At 39.5% G+C, this 27047-nt stretch overlaps 1 protein-coding gene across 4 annotated transcripts in view; it reads left to right on the forward strand.

Annotated features, from left to right (window-relative positions):
- The window catches only part of LOC102217812 (receptor-type tyrosine-protein phosphatase U-like), a 184622-nt gene that overhangs the window by 117531 nt on the left and 40044 nt on the right, over positions 1–27047 (forward strand). For 2 of the 4 annotated variants that reach the window (XM_023344775.1, XM_023344776.1), the window contains exons 9-16: positions 1724–1833; positions 6039–6240; positions 8215–8317; positions 11140–11419; positions 13324–13360; positions 24096–24234; positions 26209–26238; positions 26621–26781. In XM_023344775.1, coding sequence (XP_023200543.1) covers positions 1724–1833; positions 6039–6240; positions 8215–8317; positions 11140–11419; positions 13324–13360; positions 24096–24234; positions 26209–26238; positions 26621–26781 — 1062 coding nt within the window. The remainder of the gene's footprint in view (positions 1–1723; positions 1834–6038; positions 6241–8214; positions 8318–11139; positions 11420–13323; positions 13361–24095; positions 24235–26208; positions 26239–26620; positions 26782–27047) is intronic. The other 2 variants (XM_023344777.1, XM_023344778.1) reach the window with 1 other exon arrangement.

Genomic DNA, 27047 nt, shown 5'->3' on the forward strand with positions numbered 1-27047 from the left:
TGGGGGATCCAAAGGATAGCTAGGCCAGACGGGAGACATTACCCATCCAGTGAGTTCTGGGTCTTCCCCAGTGTCTCCTTGAAAACGTCCAAAAGGAGACACCCAGGGCGCATCTTGATCAATTCTTTGAACCAACCAAACTTTCGATGCCGAGAAGCAGCGTCTTTATCTTAGGCTCCCCTGAATTACAGAGCTCCTCACCCTATGTCTAAAGCTGAGTCCAGCCACATTACAGAGGAAACGCATTTTGGCTGTTTGTATCCAGGATCTTGTTCCTTTGGGCATTATGCATACCTCATGGCCATACGTAAGTGTCAGAACGTAGACCGACTGGTAAATAGAGAGCGTTCCTTTTTGGCACTGCTCTCTCTCACTACAACAGACTGAAACAGCCCCCGCATTACTGCAGAAACCCCAACCCATCTGTCCAACTCCCATTCCATTCTATCGTTACTTATGAGCAAGACAGCAAAATACTTAAACTGCTCTACTTGAGGCAAAGATTGGACCCCAAGCCACAGGAGTAGTCCACCTCTTTTTCTGTAGAGAGATCAGTGTTTTCTTTTTAGCTATGTTGAGTACTTGCTTCAGACTACCTTCTAAGAAAACTAGACTCAGATCAGGATTAGATTTTTTTCAAAGAATTATGTAATAAGGCCTTGTCTGCAGTGATATGGGTACTACTCCAGTCAGTTGCAGTACACAGTGGACTACGATGTACCAGAGTTCACTTTTAGGACTATCTGGTCTCCATAGGCCAAAGCAAGAGCTGTGTCTGCATTTTTGGCACAAAGTCCAGCTCTTTCCTAGACTTGCACTGGACTCTAACATGGAAGTTTCCAGTCATTCGTTAAGAGAGCGGGATGAGACTCAGTTCCCAACCAGGAAAAGGAATACTGCTGCCTCTGGGCCTAAGGTCTCTCTATGGGAAGGAGTTTAAGTATATTAGTGTCTTGTTTGTGAGGGATGAGATGGATGGACTGACTTGGAACTTGACTGCAGTAATGGGATGCTGCCAGAGCCTTGCCTTGTAAAGAAAGAGCAGAAGCAAAAAGCAAAGTTGTGTTTGAAAATGTTGATTTTCACCAACACTCACAGTCCAGTCTTATTGAGGTTGAACTATTTCGCATGAACGAAAAGGCAAAACTTTGCATGTCTAAATGTTTGAAGCTGGTGGAAACTTAGCCCAAAAAAACACATGTAGCTGAGTCTGCAGGGAAAGGTGTGTTTCAATACTACTCCACATTTAGGAGCCACTCTGTAAAGTCAGTCACAGAAATAAATAACATAGATGGAAGTTTGTTTTTCTAATGTGACCAAATAGGAAAAGGTAAGCCAGTTAGAATACTACCAAGTCCTGGAGTGGTGTAATAATTATTGTATTAGAGGAGTAAATGATCTTATTTGTCAGGCTCTATGGTAAATTAATTCACTGTATTAATTTAGTATAACTCCACAAGGACGGTTGTGCTGCCATGATGTAGACGTTGCGCAACATCAGGAGACAGGATCTCAATATATCCTGATGTCTGGGGCCGAGCCGGGCCAGTTTTCCTCTGTCCCCTTCCTCTCCTCTATTCTTTCTAGCCCTTGTGTCTTTTTTCTCTTTCTCCTTTATCTTTGTCTGTCAAAAGTGTTTGCACCCACTAGCCTGCCCACACAACACTCCATTTACTCGAGACAGTTTGTTTCAGCTGAGGCTGTTTATTTTGTCTCGCTTTAGTTCCTGGGGGAATCGCTCCAGAGTCTTTAACCTTCACCCCACTCGACGACATGATCTTCCTCAAGTGGGAGGAGCCTGTAGAGCCCAACGGTCTCATCACACAGTATGAGGTAAGATATGAGGTTTGTTTTCGCTTTGACCTGTTGCAGAACCCACTTTCACACTTGATTAAATTTACAGTACATTTCCATATACTAATAAAGTAAATACATAGGAGAATAAACTTCCAGAAAATTGTAAAACAGCCAAAAACACTGACTTCCTTTAAATCTAGACTAAAAATCCACTTGTTTAGGGTTTCCGTTGGAACGCTAATAAACGAAACACTGACCAACATTTTGATGTGTTATGACGGCATTTGGTAAAATGTAATTGTTGAATGTGTGTTCTATGACTTTGTATTTTTGTGTTTTTATGATGTAAAGCACTTTGAACTGCCTTGTTGCTGAGATGTGTATACAAATGAAGTTGATTGATTGATTCATTGATTGAGATGGATGCTTCCACAAGAGGCCAATGTTAAATGTCATTATTGACAATCAGGGCTGAGCATCCAGCCTTCAGGATAAGAAGTGAACATCCTGCTGGACACAAACTGTTCAGATTTTTTCCTTCAGGTCAGTTATACAGAGACTGTTTCTGCATCTGATGAACAATCACCAAGCAGCCTGAGTAGCCAGGCTGCTTGGTGATTTTAGATTTTTGTTTTGATCAAAAAATCAAAATTAGGATTCATTTTGATTTTGTCATAATTTTTTTTCCTTTCTTTATAATAAAAAATGGCTACAAATATATCTACATATTGTTCCTTCATCCTTATTTTATTTCCCTTATAGTTTATATATTTATATTGTAGTATAAATATATATTGTGTTATATTTATACTAGTGGCAAGACTCGTTAATTGCAAAGTCTGTAATGAATTAATTGTGATTGATTGCATTTTAATTAAACTGTGTATTGACAAAATAAGCTACATTTTAATTCAAAAATCCCTTTTGCTGCTAGATTTTTTAATAAATAGACATGGGAACTCAAGAAAAAGTATATTTGTTTCTAATTTATTATTATTCAGGTTCTTCAGCCATCACAAGTGTTCTTCTATCCATTCAGCTTTTCAGTGTTTCAGGAATTCCTGATCATTCACAGCACTTCTTTAGAAATGTGGACATTAGCATTAGCTCCTGTGCTGCTGCTACATGTTTAGCATTAAGATGCTATTTTAGGCTTCACTGACAGGCTAACTCCTTTTAGCACAACTTTAACACAACAATAGCCTTTTCCTGCATCCAATCAGATCAGTTCTTGAAGCAAGCTGTACCCCCCAGTGGACCGAGAGAAGTGTATTTGTGTTGTTTGCAGATGTCGCTTGTGCGTCAGATTTATGGGCCTACCAGAAACAAGAGGATACAAAGTTCCATTCCTGATTAATAATTAATGTCTTGATACTGTGAGCGTCTGAAAAAAAAAAGTCTATTTGTCTGTGCCATCGTCTTGGCAGATAAATCAGATTCTGTTGGGGTTTTTTAATATAGTGATCTCTGACCTACCAGAGACCAATGTAGTCTGGGCTTTCAGCTATGAACCCTCACTATTGATGACAGTCTCAGAGGCATTCGAGAAAGAAATTAGAAATTGAGCTGCACTTGCTTGGAAAGTTCAGATTGAACAAATAACACAAAGAGTCGACAGAATAAAAGACGGCAATGCGACTTTCATGTGATTGAAAGACTTGACAAGCTGACTAGGCTTGATGCAGAGTTCAGAAAAAAATCTTCTCAGTGGGATCCATCAGCAGTGTTTTATAAATACTCTTGATGTCACTGAATGTAGTGCATAAAATACTTTTTTGTATGCACAAAAATAATAAATTACTGACAGTCTAAAAGGAAACGTCCTGTACATTGCCATGTTTCGATCCAGCAGTGAATCCTCACTGTATGCCAGAAGGAACTCGATAAACACTGATAATTCATTTAATAGTGTTTGAAAAGCTGCTTGTTAGTGTCTGGTCATGAAGAAGCTCTGGTATTCCCCTCTTGGGTGCAGCTGATTGAACCCAACCAAAACAGTTTTTAGAAAAAGTGCGATGGACTGTCACTAGCTCGCCCTTAGACCTCCGTCTTTCCCTGCAGGTCTGCAGAGTGGATGGATAGTTCAGCTCATTCTCCCTACATTAAATAAATCTTTTAAACATACAGAAACCCCTAAAGCGTGGAAGTTGTTGATGACAGCCCAGTCTTTAAAGCTGTGAATATATGCAACATATCTAACTACTGTGTGTTACCAGCTATGTTAAAAATAGCTAAAAAAAAAAAAACATGGTTGTCAGGTTTTTTGTGGAGCGTCTTAATAATGGTCATAATCTGAATCCTTTCCAGTTTGGTTTACCACGTCTACCCAACTCCTGTCCGTCTGCTCATGATCAGATTTATGCAGGTGACTCTTATTAAGACATGCATGATGTTTACAAAAAATTATTAAACAGAACACACTCAATTATTTTCACGTATGGTAAAGAGCAGGAATTAGCTCTGGGGAAATCATTGACTCAAATCTGTATTTTTAAAGTTTTTTCTGGCTCTGGCGGTCGTTATTTACATCAGATCAGGAAGTGGGGAGAAATAGGAGAGGGGAAAAACATGTAGCAAAGGACCTACAGTGGTGATACACCTGTGTCGCTTCCATTCCTCCCGCTAGAGCTAGAGAAGTCAGTTAGCCACTTCTCTAGTTCTAAGAAGTGGCTAGAACCACAAAATAGAACCAGAGTCCTATTTCATTATTCCGAGCTGCGGTATTCAGGATTTGAACACTAATGTTTTGAAGTAAACGCTTCAACCAATACAATTTGCCAAATTCTTTTGGTTGTATTTACCCAGAATGCACTCCACTGTAGTCTGCTTCCTGTTTCTGGAGTGGTCTGCGGTCCATTTGGCGTTCACACAAGGATTCATTTCAGTCAAACCCAGACCTGGATTTGTAGGCAGACCCCAGTTTGGGAGTCCAACTGTACATTTTATAATGAATTTTGAAAATAATTAGAAGAAAAATTCACAAATATAAATTAATTTAGTTATCTGCATCACACAGCCACATTTCCTTACAAAAGACAGAGCCGATTTTGGATAATGATCTCCCAGGTGGGTACAAAACCTGTGTATGGTCACTATGAAGCCACCTATTTACTATGAGTGTACAAAATGTTCTGTGGAAAATGATTTCTCTTCATACTCCACAAAAGTTAGGTACAAAATTACAAATAGGAAACTTCTGTACAAAACCACTGGCCATGTTAATTTCCTACATGTTTCACAGGTTTTAAAATTTCATTCCGTCTGCCATGGAGATCACTGCTTCGACTGGAACCAATGTTCCCTCTGGAGCTCTTTGCAGTCATTTGCTATGGCAACTTTAAGCATAAGATAGAGGAGACTATTAGACCATACTGTCCCTAAAATGTGTCAAGAAGGTAATTGGTGCCTGTTTTAATAGCGGATGGAAGCCGTCTAACTGGAGAAGCAGGTTAAAGGCTCGACTTCCTTTGAGGAGTTGTGATGCAGCTTTGCAGTGTCTGTTATAGGTGGGCAGATCAATAATATCGATGCCAAGTCAGTATCAGTATGGGATCGATGCTACTGTGGTGAGATTGATAGTTTAGTTTCAGATTCTCTTCTTGAAATTTTATTTTATTTCTGTGTTGTAGGCTCTCAGCTGTAAATATTATGCTTTGATTTATTCTCATTTAGCGCTTTATTTTATTAATAAAGTGTTTTGTAGACGGCTACAAATTTTGTCCAAATTCCGTCTTAGGTTTGAACAAAATTAATTCAAAGGAAAAACCACAAAAAAATTGTTGGTATGTCAAACTTAAATAAAAAGTATCTATTGATATTGATATCTGTATTGATTTCAATATCAATATCAGCAATATATGCCATGTATTTACTTTGTATCAGATCAATACCAAAAATTTGCACGCCTTTAGTTTGTGTGGCTGAAAAAACTAGATCTCAATACGGCCATCGTCAAGAACTTAGAAAGTTCTAAAAAGAATTTTCAGATTTTTCCATGATTGTAAAAGAAGCTAAGCTGAAATGATCTCTCCAGTACATTTAATGGCTAACCAAGCACATGTTTTTTTTTTTTTTGAAAAACAGCCTGACGAATATTTTTATGAAGAACATTGCAATTTTCTTTCAGAATCAGCTTGGAAAAACAAATGAGGTGTTATGTTCATGTTATTTATCGCATGATTATTCTTTAATCAGTCTTGTTTGTTCCTGTTTTCTTTTCCCGTCTGTTTATCTGTTTGCAGATCAGCTACCAGAGCATTGAATCCTCTGACCCGGGCATCAATGTTCCCGGTCCTCGCCGCACCGTCTCCAAGCTGAGGAATGAAACCTACCACATGTTCTCGGGCCTGCACCCCGGAACCACCTACCTGGTCTCAGTTCGGGCTCGCACGGCCAAAGGCTTCGGCCAGACCGCTCTCACAGAGATCACTACCAACATATCTGGTGAGCCTGCAGTGAGGCTGATAGATGTCCTGTGTGTAACCCCAAAAGATGATTCTCATCAATAACGAAACAAGAAGCCCTTTTTGAGATTTAATATTCCAGTCTGTAATAAACAGCATCCAAGAAAACTAAAAAGATAAAAATAAAAAAACAACCCATTCAATATTTCTCACCAGCAGAGATGACTGAGCGAGAACTTGTTTATTTTCTTCTTCAAAAAGAACAAAAATGATTTCCTCATATGCTTTTAAATTCTACAAATTATCCTCATTCATGCACAGCCAAAACGGCTTTCAGGTGCACACTCGCTTTATTGGAGAGAAAACAAATTATAGCTAACTACAAATGTTCAGGATGGGTAGTATGAGGGAAAAACAGCTTTGTTTTCTGTTCTCCCATTGAAAGGCCCCACACAACAGAACAGAAATTAGAGGCTAAGACTGCAGGTATGGAAAGGCTATGAATTGTGAGTTGGTGATTTCTGTCCATTAAATGTGTTTAGGCTGAGACATTACTGGGATGTATTTGCATTAAATCATGTGGAGGCTGTAGAGAATTGCTTGTTGTGTTAGTCTGAGCGATGAGAGTCGTTCCCACTTTTTTAGAGCCACTCTGTGGTTTCAGCTTGGGAGTTGTTAATTACCACTTTTTAAAATCATAACTCTGATGAGAATCACATGCGTTTTTTTTTTTTACCATGAAACATGTTTTTGTCTTACATGCGATTCACATCATTCACGTAAAAAATGGTGTGAACCTCAAGTGCATCTTCCATGTGGTACGTGGTTTTCACATGGGATTTTTCTGTCAGGAACCATATGGAGGAAAACTAAACAAAACTGAAGAGCCAGAAACGAATAAAAAAAAAAAAAAACTAGGAAAAGAGAACAAAATACATCGACTTCATGAAGGGGTGTCTGTGTTTATTAAACACGGATTTGGCTTCGATAGAAAGAAAGAGTTGACAAAAGAAAGTTAATTTATACCTCAAAACTGTTTGATCTTTTCTGTTGCTCTACAATAATATATAACCCATAATATTTATTACAGCTATATCCAGATAGCCAATAAAAAAATACAGATTTTGCAGATTTGTTTAGCTGACATCATTGAAAAGCAGCCATGTTTACACGCTAGCATGGCAGCACAGCTAGCTACTGGACAAATTTAGCTCATCTAGTGATTCCTTAAATTTAACATTTAAGGAGTTTTATCTCTTGACAGTGCTTTTTTGGCTTTGCAAATCATTAACGTTGTGTAAGAACTGTTAGAATATTAAGAATTAGTTCAGTCAGAGCTCCAGTTTAAGCTAACCTAGCAGGTCCATAAAGAGCTAAAACAAACTTAAAGGATTTTGTTAGCAAGGATGAAAAATACATAGTTTTAATATTATACTTATTATAGTGAACAGAACGCACTGGTCCTGTAGATCTCAACTGTTTTTGTGTCTATTGGTGGCAGAATTACACAAACATTCACCTCTTCCATTTCACCCTGAGCTTGTACGTTGTTCTCATAGCTACAGCTCTTTACTTCACTACACACTTCCAATTAATTTACAATCTGTAATAAAGCGAGGAAAACTCCACCTCAGAGCTCCCAGAGTTTTGCTGAGGTTGTGCAACTTTGACATAAATCCTAATTATGTTTAAAAGCCTCTTGTTTTCTGTGTAGCCGGCTGCTGCTTCCCGTCAGCAGACAATGGCAGCGTGTGGGAGGTCTACTGGTACACCAGGGATCCGTTTGAGTAATGAAAAGAGATCGCGCTCCGGCTCCTTTCATACGCAGCTGAAAAAAAATATCTCAGCAAAAGTCTTAAAAACATTAAAATCGACAATTTGGGGTTTCATGTGGAATATTTCTGTAGTGTGCATGTCTTTGACATGTCTCTCTAAGGCGTGTGTGTGTGTGTGGGTGTATGTGTGTGTGTGTGTGTGCGTGGGTGTGTGTGTGGGTGTGTGTGTTTTTCTCCAGCCCCTGTGTTCGACTATGAAGACATCCCGTCTCCGCTGAGTGAGTCAGAGAGCACCATCACCGTGCTGCTGCGCCCTGCCCTGGGGAGGGGGGCGCCTGTCAGGTACGGCTAATAAATGCTCCTCAGCTACTCCAGCGCTCAATCACTGCTGCTCTGCGCTGGTATTTATAGCTGCAGTCACAAAGAGCTCTGTGGGGCATCAGGAAGTGGTTCGTTAGGCTCTGGATGCAGCAGACGCATTTCAAAAGCAAACGGTGTCATGTTATGCTAACCTAGCTCGTCTAGCTAACCTGGCTTCCAATTCTTTGGTTAAAAGGTTTAAAGAGTATCTATATATCTTTTAAACCCCTTTTATTATGTCAAAAAAATATGTATTTAATTAGAACAATCGCTAAATACAGTTGATGCCAGAAGTCTACATACATCCTTAATGAAGTGAAATCATACTAAACTTTTCTTGTTTTAGGACAGTTACAATTATTTCTATTTGCTAAATTCTACAACAGTAAGAAAAAGAATGACAGATTTATGTATTCAGGTCTTCTAAATCAGAAGTTTACATACAGAATGATTACTGTTTCTTAAAACAGCGAGGGGAAGCCCAGATGATGATTTATGGCTGACATGGACGATGAAGCACTTTGAAATGCCTTGCTGCTGAAATGTGCTATACAAATAAAATTTGATTTGATTTTGAAGGCAGAGACATGGAAGAGACAAAGCGCAGACAGCTGTGGTAAAGTGGTCAGCGTTTATTTCCAAACAAAATAACAATCTGGTCATGAGCAACTGGCATGAACAGGAACCAACCAAACACAACAAGTAACAAACAAGAACCCTGCAAGGAACCAAAGCCAAACAGGAACTTAAATCTCATAGGAGATGGGTGAGCAGGACAACTAATGAGGGAACACAGGTGGAAAAACACCACTTAGATTGACAGGAACAAAAAGGCTGAGCTAGTTTAGCAGTTTTCTAGAAGTTTGTTCCAGATTTGTGGTTAAAAGAAGCTGAACACTGCTTCTCTATGTCTTAAAGACGCTCTGATTGTTGTGATGGCTGGAAAGATCATTTTAAGAGATATTCCTGGTAGGCAATCAGGAAACGAAGTGACAGAAACACTGACAGGAATCAGATATATACAGAAGACAGAATAACTGCCATGGTGTAACTTTTTGTGTCACCTTTTCTCTGATAAAAACAATCCACAAAAACTATTGCGAGTTCTTCTTCCTCGTCCGCCATGTTTGTTTCCGCTCAACTCACCTTTGATCTCTGGGGTTTTACATGATTTGTTGAGAGAAATCGGTCGATGTGTTGTCTTGTCTTTGCTGTGTGGATGGACGCCGCACACTGTGGTGAGGTGTATATCTGTGATTTTTTTTTTATCGTCTTGTGTGATCTCTCAGGTTTCAAAAATCAACCGGCAATTTTAAAACGTTGCCATGTGAACCGGGCAGCAGTCTTTTTGCTCCAAAAATTAGCAAAAAGACTCATTTTATGGCTTGTTTTTGCTCCATCTTTCTTCCTTTCAACTATAGCCAGCTTTCCTGTCCCATCTTAAGGACTCTCACTCACCGCAAGATGGCCGCCATATTTCACAAGAGAGATAAAGTGCTTGGGTCCATGTTCTATGTTAGTTTTACCCCTTAGATACTTTTTTTGGTTATTTTTATTCACATCTGACCCACCTGCTTTTAGAAGGTACATGAAACTCCATAAAGAGCAGACTTGGGAAGTGAAGATCTATTTCCTCACCTTAACTTTGGATCTTGGCAGCTCAGATGATGGACTGAAAAATAGGATGTTCAATGCTTGGGATGTTGTTTTATAAGCAAACCCTGTTTGTTCACACAGTAACTGGAATGACTGGAAACTCGTAACTACGTAGTTGATTCTTAAGGGCAAATGGCAAAAGAGAAATGTATACAGGTGCACATCACATTTTTTAGCATTTTTATTTGTGGAAAAACTTCAAAAAGCAAACTCCCAACAAAGTACATTGACATTTTTTTGACATAAGGTCATAAAAATGTGGAAAAGTACTTTTGCAACAGGGTGGAAATGGTGACGGTGAAAAGTAAATGGTTCCAGGGTTTATCATTCCAATACTGCAGAAAGTGAATAAATCCTGTAACGTGGCTCCCTCGGTCACTGCCTCACACGGCTCTGAACTGACAGCAAACTACTAATCATATGCCGACAGCTGCTGGTTGCTGTTTCCCTGTAACTGGCATCCGAATCCAATTTTAGCCTAAATGTCGGATTTAGACAAATCTGATCCACCGCATCTTAATGAAACAGCATTTCTCCAGGAAATAAGGAAGAATGGGAGCTGATTCAATCTGTAGTGTGCTGAGGTTCTGTCACATAGGACAGCATGGTTCTGTCAGGGTGACCAAGCGTTAAAGCCTCTGCTTACTGAACCAGTTTCATGTAGTGAGTATAAAATAAATCCAGACATTGTGATACATTAAATAGTAGAGGTATTGTGTTCTTTTTTTTGCTGTTCATCTTTCAGCACAATCAAGTAACTATGTTACTGTCAGTTGTTAAAAATAGCAAAGATTTTAAATTTGCCGTTGCAATTTCGCGTCTTGAAATTGTTCCTCTGTGTCTTTAAGAAGGAGCTCAGAAAGAGCAGGCATGTGATGACATGATGAGACCACTAAGTTTCTCATTATGATATATATAATTTACAAAAATGTATTCAGTTCTATAATGTAACAATGTACCAAAACAAAAAAGGAGACACCTGCTGAAAGCTGTCTCTGGTTTGCTCACACATGGGGCTATGATGTCATATTGGAAGCTTGTCAAACACAGTCTTAAAAATGAAAAAAAGAAATAAAACTTTGGGGCCCTTAGCTCCGGCCCCTGTAAGTCCAGGTAGCAACTGTAGAGGTCTGATCTGTCTCTCCCAGTGCCTACCAGGTGGTAGTGGTGGAGGAGGACGGCTCCCGCCGGGTGAGAAGGAGAGAGCTGGGCACCGTCGACTGCTTCCCTACGGCTAACTCCCACAGCGAGGCGCAGGCCAAAGGGGCCCCGCATTACTACACAGCTGAGCTGGCCCCCAGCAGTCTGCCTGAGGCCACACCTTTCACTGTGGGGGACAACCACACCTACAATGGCTACTGGAACAGTCCTTTAGACCCCACCAAGAACTACCTCATCTACTTCCAGGCTACCAGCAACTTCAAAGGGGTAGGAACCATTACCCATAAGCCCTTTGGTCCACTCCACTGGTTTGTTTCAGCAACCTTTACTGTGGGTTCAGGTTAGAGCCTGACTGACTGGAAACCAGTGGGCAGGAAGATAGAAAGAGGAAGTAGAATGGTGTGAGATCTGCCATGTTTGAGTTTTGTTCTTAATGATGACTGACTCATCATTTCTGAATGAAGCAGAGAGGAAAACAATATCTGGCCCCTGAAACAACTTAATTATTAAAGGTTTTAAATATTTAACACTATACATAATCCATCTATATGTCTGTCTGTCTGTCTATCCATCCATCCATCCATCCATCCATCCATCCATCCATCCATCCATTTTCTTACACCCTTGTCCTTAGAGGGGTCAGGAGGTGCTGGTGTCCATCTCCAGCTACGTTCTGGGCGAGAGGTGGGGTCACCCTGGACAGGTCGCCAGTCTGTCGCAGGGCAACACAGAAACAGACAGGACACACAACCATACACACACACTGACACCTAGGGAGAATTTAGAAAGACTAATTAACCTAACAGTCATGTTTTTGGACTGTGGGAGGAAGCCGGAGAACCTGGAGAGAACCCAGCATGCACGGGAAGAACATGCAAACTCCGTGCAGAAAGACACCGGGCCGGGAATCGAACCCAGGACCTTCTTGCTGCAAGGCAACAGTGCTACCAACTGCAACTTGTCTATCTATCTATACTTCATAATTAGGCGCCCCCTTGGATTTTCCTCACACACTGTCGTGTCTCATAGTGTCTGATTAAAATCTCTCCACTTTGAATGTAATCATCAATTCTCCCATAGCGAAGCATCATTTGTTTTACCTGCACATATTTCCATCTCCAGTATATTTCCTAAAATATATTTGTGTTTTGGGGGAGATTAGATTTTGAGTGAGAGTGTGGAGAGAAAACTAATTATTCTGACAATTACGTGGGCTAAATGAGATGTTTCAGACTTAGCGTGGACGGCGAGCCTCCGCCGTACTGAAAACAGTAATTGCTTCCAGCTAATATTCCGTCAGTGGGGCCTGAAAGACGGATGATTGGAGAATCAAGTTTTTGTGCAAAACACAGAAACCGTATCCTTCCTCTTTGTGTCATTCCTGCTGGAGCATTTCCGATTGATCCAAAATATCCATTACTTCAAGCTTAACAGCTGCTCCGTGCTGCACCTTATAAAATAACAAATAATTACGTTTGTATGTTTTGGTGTTTGGATGTACCATAAACACTTAATTTTTTTTATCCTGCTCTAGATTGGCGAATTATCTTTATTTGCTTTTTTATGGTCTTCACAAAGCAACAGGAGCCGAAAATGTCTCATCGCCACTTTGATCTTACATGCTTTCTAACACATCATTAAAATAGCAGCTTGCTATAGCTCTTACTAATTAACCTTTATTTCAGATATAAATACCTTCTCTTTAAACCAGAGGTTTTTTCCAGGCTCCATCAAACGGGGCCGTGTGCCGTTCGGATTTTTCTTTAATTTACAACCAGAACTGTTTGAGGCCTTTAACAGTAAAATAATCTGACCTTTTATGGATTTGAAAAATATTCAATATCAAGGTCTCCAAGCTGATGCCGTTTGGATTCTGATGTTAATAAATCTTAAAATAGTAAATATACTTGTGTGTCTTGTTAAACGGTTAAACACTAAAGCTTTACTCCAACTGGTACGTCTAGAGCGCTGGCCTTACAGCTGACTGGCAGATTATTTTCTGTAGATTTGGCCAAAATCTGATCTCATTCACCAAATGCAATTAAAAAAAAAAAATTTATCGTTTTTGCATGTTTAAGATGACATAATGCTCTTTTTTTCCTTAGTTATGTTTTCTTCATGGAATCAGCCAGAAATGAACAAACTGACTCTTTTCTTATTTTTCCCAACAGGAGACCAGGATAAACTGTATTCGAATTGCTCGCAAAGGTAAGCCTCATTTATCAGTTCTGAGGTTTTTCTGTTGACAGCAAAATGTAATTATCACCTGCTTTCATTTCAATAAACCTTACAAACAGAGGCCTGTCTGTATGAAATGAGCTGGTGTAAGGCATATCAAAGAGTAGTGGTCTACTCAGGGTAATAAAGAAACTGTGTGTGTGTGCGGGGGTGTGTGTGGGTATGCATGTACATACTTGCTTGCTCAGCATCTTGCTGAAAATGCTTTTTTGTCATAGTTGTTAGTAACAGTCATTATGAATTCAACTTCCTCAAGGTTAAAGAATACAATTTGTTTTGGTTGCTACCATAGGAAAAAAAATGTATTAGTGAATATCAACCTAAGGCTCAAACATACTCAGGCGTAATATTTTGTGAACCATGCAGACTCTACACATTCTGTTAGTGCGCGGTGGTGATTTTGTTGTCAGGCGAACCGATTGCCTACATTTCTCGTGACAGATTCCTTCATTTCCCACAATCCAAATGGATACTTGCTAGCTTAATGAGCTAGTTTAGCATCCAGCCTAAATTTTTCTCCACCACACCAGCTATCACACACCTGTTAGTGCAGCAGAAAGCGGCAGTCTTGCTGCTGCGCGTCCTTGGACTGTTTGCACTGACTCGCAGCATCATACAAAACAGTTTGATATGAACGCTGTTTTCCACCAACAGCAGTGTTGTTTGCAGTTTCCAAATTCTCGAACAAGGTCTTAGAAAGGTACCGTTGTGCCGACGTGTACAGCGGACGTCTGCATTGATTCCACTTCAAGTACGCACGAACCTCCACTAAGTTAGGTGTGCCTCAGTATATGGGGGGCCTTTACTGACAACCCTTTATTTCTAAAGCAATGATTCCAGGAAGCGTAAATTGCTACTTCTTTAACTTTTTGTTGAGGCAAGATGTGCTGCAGTGTAAACATACATAAGAAGGCTAGAGAAACATTTTTCATTTCAGAACTCCAGTTAATAAACGGTTGGTGCCTATTTCCACTGGTCACCAGGTCAGGGCTACTTAGACAAACCAATTAACATAAAAGTTAAATTTGTGGACTGTGGGAGGAATCTGGAGTACCCAGAGAAAACCCACAGACACACAGAGAGAACATGCAGACTCAAAGGAAGAGATTCAAATCTTGGACCTTGTAGTTGTAAGGCAACCATACCAACCTCCTCCACCATGCCTAGAAACAAAACAGAAAAGGGAGCAATCTGAACCAAAGGTCAAGAAACAACACCAGGATGATTAGACCAACACACACAGAGCAAAACGTAAGAAAGAACTCAGATCTTCTCCAAAAAACTGATCTGAGGATGAAATAACTGCAGGTACTTAACAGCAACGGGTAAAGACCCACCAATCACACCAAACTGTGTGTGAATATCTTCATTATTTATGAATTTAATTTTAATTTGTTGTCATCTTATACTCAAAGGCATCATGGTTCCGTGTGATAAGTAGTATTACATTCCACCCACACACCGTGGTTTGAATAACGGTCCCCCAAAGTGAGGTTTTGATCTCTTCTGACCAGAGCACCTTCTTCTTCTTCATGGATTGTGTCTCCAACATGACATGTGGCTAACTGTAAACAGAACAACCTGCCTGGATACATTGGGTTGGTTTATCACATCAAATCCCTGTTAATCTCTCCTGAAACTACTTCCATCAGGACCGTTTCAGGGGAAATGAGACGGGTGTTGGATGTCACTGGACCCTGCGGAGGTCAGAGACATGGAGAGCAGGACTCTGGAAAGCTAACACTGAAGCTCAGGTTTTCTCACTGACTCCCTTGATGTCTCAGAGGGCTTTGAGATCCAAAGAGCCTAGATGTTTCCCATCTTGTCTGTCCTGAGAGACATAAAGGACCAGAACTGTTTGCCTGAGAGACGGGGTCCGTTAGGACGGCAGTTCATATAGAGAGAAGGAAGAAAGACCGCAGAGGGAGTTTTTTCATCTATGATTACAACTGAAAAAGGTTTGAAGAACTCTAGAGAAAGATTTCTGAAAAACGTGAAAAACAATTCCGCCTGGAGTTCTGCAGCCGTTTTACCTGCATCTGCATACAGAAGACAGCAGTGGGAGGAAGCAGAGGACACGCTGAAATCACATTTGTCTCAGAGGTGCCTCTGAATCTCATCCCGGCTTTTTCCTCATTCCCTCACAGCAGCTCGTCTTTTCTTTGCCTTTTTCTTAATGCAGAATCCAGCCGGCATTAGCTGACAATATGTTTATTAGATATTAAATTTTGCTGAAAGCTTTTCCATCCCCCACACAAGACAGGCTGTCTATTCATGTCGGCTTAACCACTTAAAAAGTGTCAAATTCACATTCTAGTTCATTCAGAACATTTGATGTTTTTGCTTCAAATCCACTTGACAACTCAATGCAATCGCAGCATAGCATAAATTCTCAAGATGTCTCTATTTATTCATGCTTTGCCGTAAATATAATAGGCCAGACCTTAACAATGAACAAATGTTAAAGTAGCAGCAGCATGCCATTAGCTAAAGCTGCAGTATGTAGCTTTTATAAACAATTTTTCTTTTCTTTTTTTACATTTTTCTTAAAATGATCACAGTAGAATTTGAGACAGATAAATGAATCCATAAGCAATTCAGTTATTCATTTACAGAATTTGTCATGATCTGTAGAGAGTCTGTATTGGTTTGTGTTGTTCATAATTGCCAGATTATGCCATCAGCAATAAAGGAATTCATTTTGTGTAGAATCTTATTTTTCCATTAAAAACTGAATTCAACCTTCTGCAGCTACCATTTTAAAGCCAGCTACATTTGGGTTCATTATTTCTATTTAGCAACACATAGTGCAGAAAGACAAGAAGTTGTCCATAACTAATAGAAAAAAATCACATATAATTCAAATGTATAAGGATTACAAACTGACTGCACTGTAGGATAAAATGCATCTGGTACAAGACTAAAAATCCCTCTATATGTTTTATGGATGAGATCTCATGTGAGAATATACAATTTTTCCTAAACACTGGTATGAGTTTCAAGGCAATATTACATTCATAAGTGCTACTGTGAAGTATTAAATCAGAAGAGGAATATACATTTAAATCTGTAAGATAGAGTTTAATATTTTGTATCTTTTATGCAAAAAGAGAGAAAATACTCCTCTTTTAAAAAAAACAAACAAAAAAAACAGGCCACTTCTCTTAAAATATTACCAAAATGTAAATAAAGTTGACATCACAGTTCAAAAAAATTGCATAAACACTACCTTTGAAACAAAAAACAACGTAAAAAGCATATTTTTCATTTGTTTTTTTTAGCGTTAAAACCCAGTGAATCTTCAGCCACAGAAAATGATCTGAACGTGTTGTTGGAGAAACATAACGGCTACAATATTCATTTGACATTAGATACAAATTAAAATGATGCGACAACAATTCAAACGTGTAAAAACAAGCAGAGGGAAAATTTCAATATATTACGTAGTGACAACAAATAATTGTCAGTTTTTTGCAACAGTGGAAGTTTGTTTTTCTCATTGACTAAATTCTTTAGCTGCAGAAAACAGAAATTAGTTCCTAATGGAAAAATGAAATTGAGGTTGTTTATTCTTATTGGCATAATTTGGCAATAATGAGCAACACAAAATGAACTCCAGACTGAGCTCTGAAATTCCTCATCAGAACAGAGTGATAGCCAGGAGGCAACTTCAGAGAAAATGAGAGCAGAAATATGATTTATCTTTAAATGAATCTGGTAAAAGAAAAAGAAAAGGAAAAAAAAACTCGTGGTTTACACATAAAATAACTTGAGAATATCCAACGTGCTGTCATATTCAGGAAATATGAATATGATATCACTTTTTATGTCTTATTGCCTGACTGATTCCCAGCAAAGTTACAGGAAATGATCACATTCAGCAGATTTAGATCGTTTCTTAGTGGCTGCACATTATTAACACACAGGTGTTTGAAGCTTATTGATTCAGTTTTTTATTTTTTTATTTTTCTTTCTTTTGGCTGTACAAAGTAGGATTTTAGTCACTTTCAGTGCAGTGGAATTATTTATGTGTATCTCAGAGCTAATGACTTGTGTTTGTGTTATGTAGTGAAGCAGCTCTGCAGAGCGACAACGTGACTAATGGAAGACTCTCCTCCACCAGGAGGTTTATTCGCTCCTTTCCTATGCTACCAGAATAATGAAATGTGTCTTTTCTGATCAATTTCAAGCCAGCGAGCTGATAATATTAAATATCACTGTGAAACACGCCATTAGGTGTTTTAGTTCACGTCTATTAAACCCAGTGGACATTCTGAGGACGACCACAGCTGGGTCTTTTGTTGCTCCAATTAAATTTTCTGCAATAGCCAGTTTCATAATGTGACCCAAAGGCAGAATGACTCACCCTGCAGGATTAGTGGGATTGCTCAAAGACTGCCAGCCTGGATCTTTTGCTCTGAGCTAAAAGTCTCTACAGCTTCATAAGCCAAATGCAGCGTTTTGCTGCTCATAATGCTTATTCAGACACTTTCTGTCACACAGCAGCAAACACTGATGTCATTCATGACCTGAAAGGCCAGCACGTAGTGTGAAAGGTGGAGGATGGATCTTTTTTCAAAAAAAAATTTTTTTCGGTTTAATCCATCATCTGAAAATAAAAAAAAAAAAAACATAACTGCAAACCTCCCAAAACACAACTGTCCACTCAAAACGGCGGACCAGGCAAGGAGGGTGTTAATCATTGAAACAGCCAAGAGCTCCACAGCTCAGTGGGACAATCGGTCAACATGACAATCCTAATGGAGGAATGGCAGAAAGTGATCTACTGTTGAGGATAAGGATCCCTGTTTGGAATAAGTCACATAAGGGTCAGAACAACCAGGCTATAGCCATAGGAACACATTTTGTTCCTTATAGGCGAACTCTTCCACATGTGTTGAAAACTCTCACTGTACATCAACCTGAACGCATCAACGCCACCGGGTTGACGCCAAAGAACTTATTATTATAACTGCGCTGCTGTGTGAGGTCTGCGCTCTTCTTCTGCGCATGTGAGTTTCAAACTGTTCACACAGGACTCTCATTGCGGTCATATTTAATAAGTAGTCTGATTTACCATGCAAAAAAAATAAAATCATATTTAAGCTAAAAGTCAGAACTCAGCATCGAGACCTGCTGTGTGAAAGTAACACACTGTTTTCAGAACCAAACAGCTCAGTCTACACAACTGAATGCTAAAAATTAATTTCAAAACGAACTAAGTGGGCAGATGAGCAATGACAACGCTTTCTTTACATCCTTTTTTTTTGTGATTTTATATTAATTATTGCCTATGTGAATGTGTCCCATGTCAACAACCGGATGCAAAATATTGTTTCGTCAGACCTAACGATTAACGACAAAAGCCAATTTTTCCAGATTTTTATTTGTGAGGTTTTCTATTGTCAGCCTCGTAAACAACTCTTCAGACCGTAAGGTGACAGACGAGAAGGAAGAACGCAGCCTTTAATAGAACTAGGGCATCGGTTTAATCTGATTCCCGGAGCTTCGTCTCTCCCAAGCCAGAAACGCTTGGCTTGTCTTTCCAGAAGCTGCTGCTGCTGATATCAGAGGTTTTGTTGTAGCGCAGCCACATGAGGTTAAGTATAGCCTAGAAGCATCATGTGGAGGTTATTGTTACCCGACACACACTGCTTTAGGTAAATGATGCCACATCAGTGCCTTTATTTGCGTTTGATACCACAGCATATCCAATTAGATCACCGGTGAAGCCAGGCTGCCATGTGTTTTAGCCATGTTGAAAAAAATCTGCTGATGAGCAACTGTCAGACTTGGTGTACACAACATAAATACGCCACTGCCATCAAATTTTCATAAACATGATTTAAATATTCCAGAACTAATTGGATTAGATTACTTTATAAACCGTGTGGCTGTATCTGTCTGCGCTGGTGAATAGTTATTCACCTCAGCATGCTGAATGCTTGGAAGGGCTCCAACTGATGGCAAACCAACCTACTTTCTGACGTACTGAGCTACTATTTGACAACTAATTGACACTGAACATTTATTATCAGATCATTAAGCATTAAAAAAGGAATAATAGGTGGCAATAGTAACATACTCCATATTCCTGATGACATCCTTACATTAATTTTACACTCTTCATCCCAAAACGCACATGCTATACAAACTGCATACTTCAGACATTTGATCTTCCATAAAATTTTCATAACTTCAGGCTAAGACTAAGTTGAGACATTTTTTTATGTCAGCGTATATATTTATAGAGGGAAATCTGAAAACATTGGCAGCAGTAGCTCAGCAGTACCTTCCTGCAGGAAGGTGTCACCTTTAAACAGAACCCCGGACCAGATGAAGCTTTTATTAAAAAAATAAATAGAGAAAATAGTTAAAAACTGAATTAACAACAAAAAAAACGCCACTAAGTTGACTAACTTGGTCAAACATGACATGTTAAAATAAACTGCAACAAAAAAATAATAAAGCCTGATTTCGCTCAGAGCACAAAGCACAGAATTAGACCGCACATGATCACCGATACTTGATCTAAGTTATTTCTGTCAATATTGGGACCAATTCAGATCAGTGCATTTCTAGTTCTCTAGTTATAAGAGTAGAATATGAGGCTGGTCTTTTAAGTCAGGTTAAGCTTGTGAAGCCATTAATGTATTTCAGTTTGCTGTACTGGTGCAGAGTTATCAAATAAATTTGTAATTCAGTACATTTATGTCTGCGTTTAAAAAACGAGAAACTTTATAGGTCAGTACTGCTCTGTTTTTCTGGATCGGATCAGAATCAGACGATACTAAACCTCAGATATCAGTATCGGTATCAAAAATGTAAAGAATGAATCGGTGCATCCCTACATGGAACCAGCAGAACCTGCAGTGTGGTAGGAACATCTGGATCAGTCAGATGATTATTACGGATTTGAGAAGTAGAATTTTAGATTCTCTTCTGAATTTGACAGACAGCTAATTAAATATATTAACAGATATTATGTTTGCTCCGAGTGCTGCAAAATATCTAAACATATACTTGTTATTATAATCCTGAATTTTGTCTTACAACTAATTTGCATTTGTTGATCTCCATTTTTTCCATCAGCATCTTGCATCCACCACTGTCACCATCATCTGAGTTACTGAAACGTAAATCAGTTGTGGGCGTTAAGGGCAGTAAAACTATTGAAATGGCTCAATCACTGGTAGCCGGGGAAGAGTCTGAAATACAGCAGTTCAAATGCTCCTCTTCATCCTTTGTTATGTTTTTTTTCTTTATGCTGCATATATTGAAGCTGTGCTGGCATTTGGAATTCCATATAATGTGCTGCTCTAGTGCTTATGAGACCAAACAGAAAATGTATTTGCCTCATACATGCATGATGCACACCCCTCTCATTTTATGGCATAAATCTGTCCAGAATACCAACAGATCTCCTGCTTCTCTTCATTTCAATGAATATGCATTCAGTTATGGTTTTCCTCTGTCACATAAACACAGATGGTCAATAAATTATAACGTGCGCTCAGATGAGGCTTGTTTCTCTGTATATTATGAAAATAATTACTTTGGTTTTTTACAATGGAAGTTATTAAATTTGCTTATCATTTTTGCGCGAATTTACAATTGTAACCATTTATTACAACATTTATGCAAATCTGACCAATCAGCTTCATGTTATCTGTATTTCCTTCTCCTTCTGACCAATCACTGCAACTCGGCTGAATATTGACCAATCTTCTTGTCTCGCTCCTTATTTAACTTCTCTAAAGCCAAACCTGGAAGATGAAAGCATGTGAGATGCTAAATATTAACATTTTCTTTTTTCAAAAAGCAATACTGTATTATTTGCTTCTATGTTGTAAACAGTTCATGTTAACTTGAATGACCAACATGGAATTCGTCTGTTGCACTTTGACCTCTCCTCAGGACGTGATTTGATTTGTATTAAGGTGCTATTTCAAAAAGGTGCTTGAAAATATTATTTGAAATTTAAATATTAACTAGAAAAATCTTTTTGGGAAGGTTATGTGAAGCAATTCATTTTTTTTGTGAGGAAAATTTCAACTTTGACCAGAACGTTTTGAAAAATATGCTGCAAAATCTTTAATTTTAGTCTGCAACGATTACAAAACAAAAAACAAAAAAACATTACATCATCCAGAAGAGACTGTTTAAAAAGCAGCTATTAAACATGTTTTTTTTTATTAGGCCCACATTTTTGTGTTTAAAATATATTTCTTATTTGTCTGGAAAGCCAAGAATCTTTACTGGAATCTTTACTCAGCCTACAATATAAGAAATTATAAAAATAAATGAATAGTATATTAAAAAAATTGTAAAACATTTATCAGTCGTCTTCCCACTGAGTCACAACCCGTCTGTCCATCAAATCTCAAACATCAATACTGATTTCAACAAAATGAATTCATCAGGAGATGAAATGAATTCTCAGAGGCTTCCTGTCTTCCAGCTCATCTCATCGCCTTCAATCATTAATAAGGTTGATAAACCGGGGGATGAATGAGTTATTATATCGGTTGTGTTTGCAAAGTGGAAGCCTGCACCATCTTTCTGATTTCAACATAATATCCAACATCACATTTGGGGTTTTTGCACATAATTGTTTATTTATTTTGAATAAACAATAAAAAATAAAAACAGGAAAAAAAATAATAAGGCGAATAATTATGCGAACTGACATCCAATTTTGCACAATTTGTTCTAAAAGAAGATAAAAGATCTTATCATTTCATGTCTCATCAACATACAATCATCTTAATCTCCCTTCACCAGATAAACTCATAAATATTCTCACATTAAATGACACTTAAACATCACGTTCTCCACATTGAATGTACAATTATTTACACATTATTCATATCAACAATAGCATTTGGTGTTTGTGACCCATCCTGTACAAGATATTTTACACTAGACTCATTTTTTGTACAGTGTTTAATATGGCTAATTTAATCAAACTAAAACTATTTGTAGTTGTTCTAATACATTGTTTTTTAAAATGTTGTGTGGTGATGGATGGTTTCTTACTTTGAATATAAATTGCATAGTTTTTTAATTTTACAGGGTCCCAGAATTGCAGTGCATTATATTTCAAAAATAAAGGTTGTGTTTGCTCCCAGTATCCCACTTTATGTAGAATTCTTACATAAAGTGTAAGTTGATTTGTATGCGTTGCCCCAAATTTCCACACAATTACTCAAATATGGTATTTTATTATTATAACTTCATGTTTTCATTCACCGCAATAATTAACAGAAATAAAGGCTTTAAAACATCTGCCTGTGAGAAATGAATCTACACCGTGTTCCAAATTATTATGCAAGTGATATTTTCTCAGATTTTGGTCAATGCAAATGATGATCAGTATAGTCATAGTATACTGTAATAGTCATGAACTACTACAGTATAAATCAGATTTTACTGAACAAAGCTCCCCAGGAGAAAAGTATTTTTTTCAAAAATAAAAATCTCAAAATGCACTGATCCAAATTATTATGCACAGCAGATTTTCTAAACATTCTAAAGATTCTCTCCTCATGATTTCAGCTCATAAAATGACTCCACCACCTCCTTGCTGACGTCACAGCCATGTTGGTGGCCGTCCACCACCAATCCACTACTACGTCCATCTGGACCATCCAGGGTTGCACAGCAGTCATCAGTGAACAAGTCTGTTTGAAAATTAATCTTCATGTACGGCTGGGCCCACTGCCACCGGTTCTGCTTGTGAGCTCTGGTTAGGGGCCCAATAGTAGGTTCAAGCACCGCAAGCCTCTGGAGGATCCTCCACCTTGAGGTTCCAGAGGCACCAGCAGCTTCAAATAACTGTTTGCTGCTTTGTAAGGACATTTTAACAGCTGCTCTCTTAATCTGATGAATTTGTCTAACAGAAACCTTCCTCATTATGCCTTTATCTGTACAAACCCATCTTTGTTCTGAATCAGCCACAAATCTCTTCACAGTACGATGACGCTTCAGTTTTCGTTTAATATCTAATGTTTTCATACCTTGTCATACGGCACTACACTATCTGATGATTTTCATCAGCAGAGATTCTTTCTCTTTCCCATATTGTTTGAAACCTGTGGCCTGTTTAATAATGTGGAACATCCTTTTTAAGTAGATTTCCTTTAATTGAGCTCACCAGACAAACTAATCAACCAGCTCTCTGAAATTAATTATAGTGATTCAAAGAGTCCTGACACACAATCCCATTTATACATTTAATAGCAAAACAAAAAATTTAATCTTTATGAGACTTAAATCCAATTAGCATAATAATTTGGATCATGGTGTATATGCTGCAAAAACACAAACTCTTTCCGAGTAAACTAACTTACAAGTGACTTTTCAGCAAGAGATAAAAACTTGTTTAAAGTCAATAATTTCTTAATATTGATGAAAAAGTACTGGTTCAATTGGCAGATTATTTAACTTATAACAAGATATTTTTTCCATGTTTCTAGTGGAATAATCTACCAATAGTAAGGAGTTATTTACTTAAAACAAGCTTCTATTTCTTGCTGTGAAGTTGTAAGTTAGTTTTCTTTTACATTAAGTGTACTAAGATATTTGCACTAGAAACTGGAGCAAAAATACCTGGTAAGATTTATTGTTTTTGCAGTGCAGAGTTTGTTTCACTTCCTTTAGTAATGAAACATTTTACTAATATTCTGCTCTGCTTAACCTACAGCTGCCTGTAAAGACTCCAAGCGGGCTTTGGAGGTATCCCAGCATGCCGAGGACATGGGTCTGATCCTGGGCGCCTGCGCCGGCGGTCTGGCGGTTCTGGTTCTCCTCCTGGGGGCCATCGTCATCATCGTGAAGAAGGGGTGAGTGGCTGTCGGCTGCCAGACCGGGACCGGTTCAGAACCCTTTCGACGGTTCTGCTGCCGGTTCTCTGTCCACCTGTGCAGTAGGTGATCCATCACCGTCCCACTTGCCAGCCAACGAGAGTAAATCCCAGCCAGAGTTAGCGGAGCGCTAATCCTCCACCTCGCCGGGGGCTTTTGTGTTCGCTACGAAGTCTTCGTGTCGGACCGTCACATTCGCTCTCGCTGGGCGGCGCCGGCTGCGCTCCACTTGCAAATCACCTCTGCAGTCGCGCGCACCTGCACTGTGCCTCTTCCTTCGCTTGCCGGGCGACGTGGAACGCTCATCTTGAGTGTGAAAAATTTCATCAAAGGGCATGTTATTCCATTGCCCACTCAATTACATGAGGCGGGCAGCTGTGAGGTGCCAGAGGATGGCCTGGTAATTGGTTAGGAAGGTTGTTTTCTATTTTCCAGGAGGGGGCTGGGAGATTCAGAGCTCTCTCTCTCTCTGGACGGAGGGAGAGTGAATAAGGAGTGTTTAGAAGGAGGCAGCGACTGATAAGATTCAGCAGCCATGTTTATATTTAGCCAAAAGATTAGGCCTTTCTGCATGTACAGTCACTGCATTTGCTATAATTGGGTGAAAAACCAGAAAAGCCCTTTCCCCTCTCCACCTCCATCACCGCCCCATATACACACATTCACAAACACAGGGGAGCAGAGTTTACGCCAAGCATATTTTTGATACCGATGCATTTATTTAGAGCAATGCGGAGGGTTTAAGGTCGCCCTAGACTCTTGTAAAATATTTTGAAGCTTCATTTTATATGCCATAAAATTGGAAATATTAGGCTTGTAAGGCTTCCCTTAAAAGACTGAATAAGTACAAAAAAACAACTTTGTTTTCAATTTCTATCTGTGATCTTTCAGACATACTAAATCAGACCCCAAGCATAGCCATATTGCAAAAAAAAATGTTAAAAATCATACAGCGAGTTCTCCATCTTACAATTTAATAAATGTCATGAATCGACGCCGTATTTGATTAGTTTTTAAAGACTCCAATTATTTTAAAGACTGAGTTGAAACGGCGCTCTTAGGTTTAAACAAAGCCTGTTTCACAGAACACTTTAAGTCATGACTGAAACACCTTCATGTGTTTTTTGAAAGGAATCTGGTCTGACTGGCTGGTTTTAATTTGGTTTACCACTGACTCCCAGTGCTTGTGTCTCAGGCTCTGCAGTCAGTACGCTCCCCATACCCGTCCCCCACAGCCGCTCTTACCTCTTACAGTAGTTTTCAACAGCAGCTGTCGCATAACTGCTTCCCGTATTCTCAAGTCCATAACTGGTTGCACCCATTACAGTCAGAGGTTCCAACATACTCCCACATACTGTAAGTTGAGGTTTTATTGCTGAGCGAACCGATTGCCTACAGTTCTCACAAATAATTCCTTCATTTCCCACAATCTGAATGGATGCTAGCTTGTTTGATGAGCTAGTTGGACATGTAGCCCCGTTTTTTCTCCATTACGCCAGCCACCTGTCAGTGTGTCACAAAGCGTCAGCCTGGCTGCTGTGTGTCTTTGTGACCGATTCTCAAAATCTCACTGTCGCCTACAAAACAGCAAACACCATTTCTAGCCGAGTAGTTTCCTGCGCCACACCAGTACGTGGTTGTACCTTTTGCGTCTGTTCCCGCCGAACATGACCGTTTATGTTGGGGGGCGGTCACAGTTTCTATTTGTGTTTTTGATACCTAAAATTGGTGATTGTTTGAGTAGCCGATGGTCTGGACCCCTCTGTGGGAGGTTCAGAGCTGCTCCACATATCAGAGGCTTCCCTTTAATACCTAGAGTCACTGCGAACACATCGTTCAGCGGCATTCAGACAAACTCTTCATTTCTTAGTTGATGCCCATCTGGATGAACCATAATCACCTCTCTTCCTGTTGTTCTCTCCTCACTCTCTGTCTCTCCTTCACGCTAATCAGAAGGGACTTCTATTCTTACCCTTACTACCCGTAAGTTACTCCTCTGTCCCTTTGCTCTCCACCCTCCCCCTGATTGTCCCTCGTAGCCCCCGGAGTACTAGAGAGGAAAAAAGCATTACTGCCCCCCTGCATTCCCTCCACCCCCACCCTATGCTATTGTACACACCACCTCTACCTTCTTCCAGACCCACAGACCATTTCTTGCTATCTGATCTCACCCCCCCATGCAATTTCAATCTTTTCTCCCCTTATCCACCTCTCTCACTATAATTTGTCATCTCCTCACAGCCCACCCCTCCTGTCCTCCTTATCTCGTTTCCCCTGTCTTACACTCAATCTTCTTTCCCTTCTTTGCTGGCCTCCTTCTGTTACGTCTCTCTGTCCTCCCACCGCTCTGCGTGGGTCTCTGCAGTAGGAAGAAGGTGGCCATAAACAAGGCGGCCATGTCCTACAGGCAGGAGAAGAGCCGGAAGCTGAGCCCGCTGGACTGCAGCCTGACGGAGCAGAGCACCCTCCAGCAGGACGAGAGGATGGCTCACTCCTTCATGGACGCCCACGGCTGCAACGCTCGAAGTAAGGCGGCGGCGAGGAGCATATGGGGCGCTCTCGAGAAAAAACTGTCTGGAGACAAAGCAGCTCCCTCCTTCCTGACCTTCAGCTTTGTTTACTTCCAAGCATGCATGCAATCTGCTCTGCCAAGACACATGGTGCTCTCAGCAGAGAAGTCTCTTGTCTGTTTGAATATTCCACTCAGCCATCCCTTCAGAAACATTGACTTCCCTCTCCCTCTGCTGCCGCCTTCTCTTATTTGCGTGGATGTAAATAAAATAAAAGATTGT

The sequence above is a fragment of the Xiphophorus maculatus genome, chromosome 13, assembly GCF_002775205.1.
Source record: "Xiphophorus maculatus strain JP 163 A chromosome 13, X_maculatus-5.0-male, whole genome shotgun sequence".
Lineage (NCBI taxonomy): Eukaryota > Metazoa > Chordata > Actinopteri > Cyprinodontiformes > Poeciliidae > Xiphophorus > Xiphophorus maculatus.